Consider the following 5502-nt stretch of genomic DNA (forward strand, 5'->3'; position numbering starts at 1 on the left):
GGAGTTTCCCAATAAAATCACATACTAGATTTATTATTATAACTTTTGATATGTTTTGAATTGTTTATAGATTATATTCAAATCTCCTGATATGATAATGCTGTATTTATAGATTTATATTCAAGCATTGAGATAGCAGAGTCATTGACAGATTTGTCAAAACTAGACGTTCGGGGTATCGACGCATAGGAGCAAATTTTCTCCGATTGTAGACATTTCGATACAGACACGACCGAAGTCTAGGAATAAGACGTACAGTTACCCCGATTGGGAGGGTAGGTAACAGACAGTGACGTCTTATTCACCCCGGGATCCATAGAGTAGAGTCGAGTTGAGTCAAGACATGATTTGATTTGCATTGTATGCTTATATTGATTGGTTTCATAGACTATGGAACCCATGATTTATGTTACATGCATGATATGGTGTTTTATGATTTGATTATGCATATGCATGTATACATGTTTTATACTGGGATTTGTTCTCACCGGAGTTTCCGGCTGTTGTTATGTCTGTATGTGTGCATAAAAACAGGTGGGGCAGGATCTGGGTCACGAAAGAGATGAGTTCGAGTTAGCGTGGTGACTACGGGCGCAGAAGATGACTAGTGGCTTTCACTAGACTTGTATTATATGTAGTTCATGATTTGTATTAAACCCTAGTTGTATGATTGTACCCGAACAAGACATGTTGTATGTTTGTAGAAATAAATAAAGAACTTATGCTTGTTTATATACATTTGAATGAATGTTAAAAAGCGAAAATTTAACCCACATTTTCTCACAGATCCATTTAATCTCAGACAGAATTGAGTTAGAGCCCGGGTCCCCACAATGATGATTGAGCCCAGTGTCTCGGAGGTGGGTGGAGGCTCCATGGTCGATGTCCCTTCGGACAATGCTGAGATGATTGAAGCTTTGGATCTCCTCCCTACTGAGGGGAAAGCATAGCGTTAAAGTTGCATTTATTATTGCTCCTTAAATTTGTTTATTTTCATTCGTTACTTTTCCCATTGATTGGATAGTCATTTCATTTGAGCACTGATGTTGCTCGATTTCCATATTTGATGACTTCATTTATAAATTTCCTTCATACAGTGCGATGTGTTGTAGCTTTTTTTGTGATGACGTAATGCTTATTTTCACGTATACTTGGGAGGGGATCAATCTCCCAAGATTTTGTCCCAAGGAGAAGTCCTAAACCCCCAATAAGGGTGGTGAGGTATCCCGGGACTTGTTTCATCGTTGTCCTCCTCTAGAGTCGTCATGTCAGCAGTCCCATGAGGTTGGCCAAACCTCTTTTGTTTTTTTTGGGAGCCCTCGACGACTACATGGGAAGGTGATGATATAAGCATAGGTATTCGGAGTATTACACCTGAAAAAATTTCTTGCTAACATTGGAGAATAACTGATAATTTTATTGAATAATGTAATGATGGAGATACATAGGCAAAATGATAACACATGAAACAACCAAACATAAACTATTATTTTCTTTTTCAACTATGTTCCTCTATGCATAAAACTTCTTCAGATTTGCTACATTCCACGGCCGAGGTAGTACTTTCCCATTTTGGTGTTGGAGGCGATAAGTACCCATCTTGATTATCTCTACCACCTTGTAGGGGCCCTCCCACTTTGGGTCAAGTTTTCCGACTGGACGCAAGACATCAGCTTTTCTCATCACAAGGTCTCCTACTTGGAAGGATCTTGGATTTACTCGGTCATTGTAAACTTTAGCCATGCGTGCCCTGTACCTTTCTGCCCGGACGGATGTTTCTTCTCGCAATTCGTCGATTAAATCCAAGGAGGCTCGAAGGGCCTGATCATTCTCAAGCTGCTTGTACTGTTTCACCCTCAATGAAGTTTCTCCTATCTCAGCGGGGGCTACAGCTTCAATATTGTAAGCTAGATTGAAAGGTGATTCCCCTGTCGATGTGCGCGGTGTAGTCCAGTAAGCCCACAATGCGCTCGACAATTCTTCCACCCAGTTTCCTTTAGCGCTACCGAGACGAGTCTTCAGATGTTGCAAGATAGTTCGGTTAGTTACCTCTGTTTGCCCATTGGCTTGTGGGTTGCCGACCGACGTAAATAGTTGTTTGATAGAGAGGCCCTAACACCACTCCTTTAGTCTTGCTCCAGAGAACTGAGTGCCGTTGTCCGAGATAAGAGCTCGGGGAATGCCAAATCTGCACACTATGTTTTTCCAAAGAAAACCTATGACGTCTTTCTCTGAAATTTTTGCCAATGGCTCTGCCTCAACCCACTTCGTGAAATAATCTACGGCAACTATGAGAATTTTCTTTGTCCCGTAGATTGGGGAAAGGTCCCACCAGGTCTATTCCCCACTGGGCAAAAGGTAGGGGACTTTCAAGTGGTTGTAACAACGTCGCGGGCTGGTGATAGAGATTGGCGTGCTCTTGGCAAGATCGACACCGTCTAACCAATTCCATGGCATCTTTCCTCATGGTTGGCCAAAAGTAACCTTGTCGTAAGGTTTTGGCAGCCAACGCTTTCCCTCCCAAGTGGTTTCCACAGATTCCTTCGTGGATCTCGCGGAGAACGTAGTCTGCCTTGCTCGGGGTGAGACACTTCAAGAAAGGCTGAGAGTAACCTCGTTTATAAAGCTCTCCATCTATAATTGTGAATCGCGCAGCTCTCATCCTTAGCTTGCGTGCAACGACGAGATCTTGAGGGAGATCATCCCGCATTAAATAGTTAACAATTTCTTCTTTCCAGCTTGGTTCTTCTCCTTCAACACAAACGATGTTGCAGCCGGCCTTCTCTGCCTCCTCCTTACTGATCGTCAGGAAAGTTATCGTTCTGTTGTCTATGTTAGTCCAAGAACTGGCTATCTTGGCAAGACGGTCTGCCACTTCATTTTTTGCCCTGGGCACTTGTTTTATCTCGTAGCTCTCTAGTAGAGCGAGTAATTCGTTAACTCGGGTCACATATTGGTTCATTTTTTCCTCTTTGGCTTCGTAAGTTCCATTGAGTTGGTTAACGACTAGCTGGGAATCACTGTGCACCACCAGATTTCTTGCTCCAGCCGATATAGCCAACTTAATTCCTGCTACAAGTGCCTCATACTCGGCTTCATTATTTGACGCGGGGAATTGAAATTTAATGGAGTACATCAATTTGTCACCTTGAGGGCTTTCTAGCAATACCCCAGCTCCGCTCCCGTGCGAAGTTGAGGATCCATCGACATGGACCACCCAAGTTGGAACAGATCCTTCTGCCTCATTAGTGGTCATTTCAACAATAAAGTCTGCAAGAACTTGTGCTTTAATAGCTGGACGAGGTTTAAACTCAAGTCCGAATTCGCTCAGCTCAACGACCCACTTAACCATTCGGCCCGACGCCTCTGGACTAGATACCACTTGCTTTAGAGGATGATTGGTGAGTGTCGCCACTTGGTGACATAGCAAATATGGGCGTAATTTTCTTGCTGCAATTACTAAGGCGAGCGCTAATTTCCCAATGTTGGTATATCGGAGCTCGGCTCCATGTAAGGTCCGACTGATGTAATACACAGGTTTATGCTCTCTTTCTTCATTCAGCACGAGCACAGCGCTAACCGCTTCAGGTGAGACCGCCAAATAAAGCATCAGTGTGTCCCAAAATTGGGGCTTTGCTAAGAGTGGCGGTGTAGTCAAATACTTCTTTAAGTCTTCGAATGCTTGCTGACATTCTTCCGTCCACTTGAATCCCTTTCCTTGCCTTAGAACTTTGAAGAAAGACAAGCCTTTGTCTGCAGATCTAGAGATGAAACGGTTCAAAGCAGTCATCCTTCTAGTTAATTCTTGTACTCCTTTCACACTCCGTGGGGGAGTCACGCTTAAGATTGCCTTTATCTTTTCTGGGTTTGCCTCTATTCCTCTTTGTGAAACCATGAATCCAAGGAACTTGCCACCTCGTACACAAAAAGAACATTTTTCTGGATTTAGCTTCATGCAATATTTTCGTAATATTTCAAAGCATTCTTCCAGGTCCTCCACATGCCTGATCGCTCGGACACTTTTTACAAGCATGTCGTCTATGTACACCTCCATGTTCTTCCCAATCAAGTTCTCAAACATCTTGTTCACCAATCGCTGATATGTTGCTCCCGCGTTCTTGAGTCCGAATGGCATTATCTCATAGCAATAGATCCCTCGATCAGTGATAAACTAGCCTTTTCTTGATCTTCTGGGGCTAATCCTATCTGATTGTACCCTTGGTGGGCATCTAGGAAACTGAGCAATTCGCAACCCGCGGTCGAGTCGACCAACAAATCAATCTGAGGCAATGGGAAAAGATCTTTAGGGCATGCCTTGTTTAAATCAGTGAAATCTATGCAAAGACGCCATTTTCCTCCAGTCTTTGGAACCAACACAACATTTGCTAACCACTCCGGGTATGAAACGGGCCTGATGTACTTGGCCTTTATGAGCTTTCCCACCTCATCAACTATATGTTTATTTTTGTCTGGGCCAAAAGCTCTCTTTTTCTGCTTAATCGGTTTCATTTTTGGATCCACATTAAGACGATGAAGTGCGTATTCTGGAGGTATCCCTGGTAAGGGCTCGTCATCTGTAGCGTGTTTTCTTTAATGCTCGCAAGCGCACGGCGTCAAGTTATAGTAAAATGTAATTTAAGTACAAGTATCGATCCCACGAGGAATGTAATTTCTAAATTTATACTAATGCTTGAAATTAGAATAGTCTCGATTTTATTTAGAATAATCAAATAACAGATTTGTTCATACCAATAACTAAATTGAAAATAAATTTAGTTTTAATACCAAACAGATTTGAACAATAGAATAAAAGATCTAGAGGTCCGACTTCACTCAACTATCCACCATGTGCTATTGTGTGTAGCTATGTTATAATTGCCCTTCTTATTCATTAACCAAGAATTCTATAATTATCTACTCCCTCTCTCGAGTGCTAAGTAGATACTAATTATCTAACAAAAGATTGCAACGTCTCCGTCAACAATCGATAATTAAATAACACAACAATAAGCAATAAATTCTTTTTATCGCTTCAATAGCAAAATATGTCCTCTCGAACTATATAAATACCATCGATGTATTTTTTCCCTTTCTTGATTATAAATTTCCTTTTTCAAGTGATAATTTATAACATACAAATCATTCAAGATATGACCAATAAATTGAAAGCATTAAGATTGGAAAAACACAAATGAACAACAAAGACAACTTATATAGCATAAATCATGAATCTTAACACATGGTTTCTAGTTTTGTTCCATCATCCCTCTAGAATTAAGATTTAGTTCATAATAATAAAAATAAAACAACAACACATAAATATTAAACAAGACATATCAAAATAAAAGTAAAAATAAAGAAAGAAAGAATTTAGAACAAGAGTTTTGGAGTGTATGAAGTTTTTGTCCAAAGATGTGCAAGAACTTGTTGGAGATGATCTTCTTGATCTTCAATCTTTTTCTTTGTAGCCTCCACCCTTTTCCTAGCTTCTCTCCATACCCT

General features: G+C 41.0%; 1 protein-coding gene across 1 annotated transcript; it reads right to left on the reverse strand.

The window, feature by feature from the left end:
• Nucleotides 1-1512: 1512 nt before the first annotated feature.
• On the reverse strand, nt 1513-4509 carry LOC140810282 (uncharacterized). The gene is given in 3 exon segments (XM_073168155.1): nt 1513-2016; nt 2267-4173; nt 4176-4509. Coding segments are annotated over 3 exon segments (2745 nt in total).
• Nucleotides 4510-5502: the final 993 nt, after the last annotated feature.

Source organism: Primulina eburnea, chromosome 13, assembly GCF_022965805.1.
Source record: "Primulina eburnea isolate SZY01 chromosome 13, ASM2296580v1, whole genome shotgun sequence".
NCBI lineage: Eukaryota > Viridiplantae > Streptophyta > Magnoliopsida > Lamiales > Gesneriaceae > Primulina > Primulina eburnea.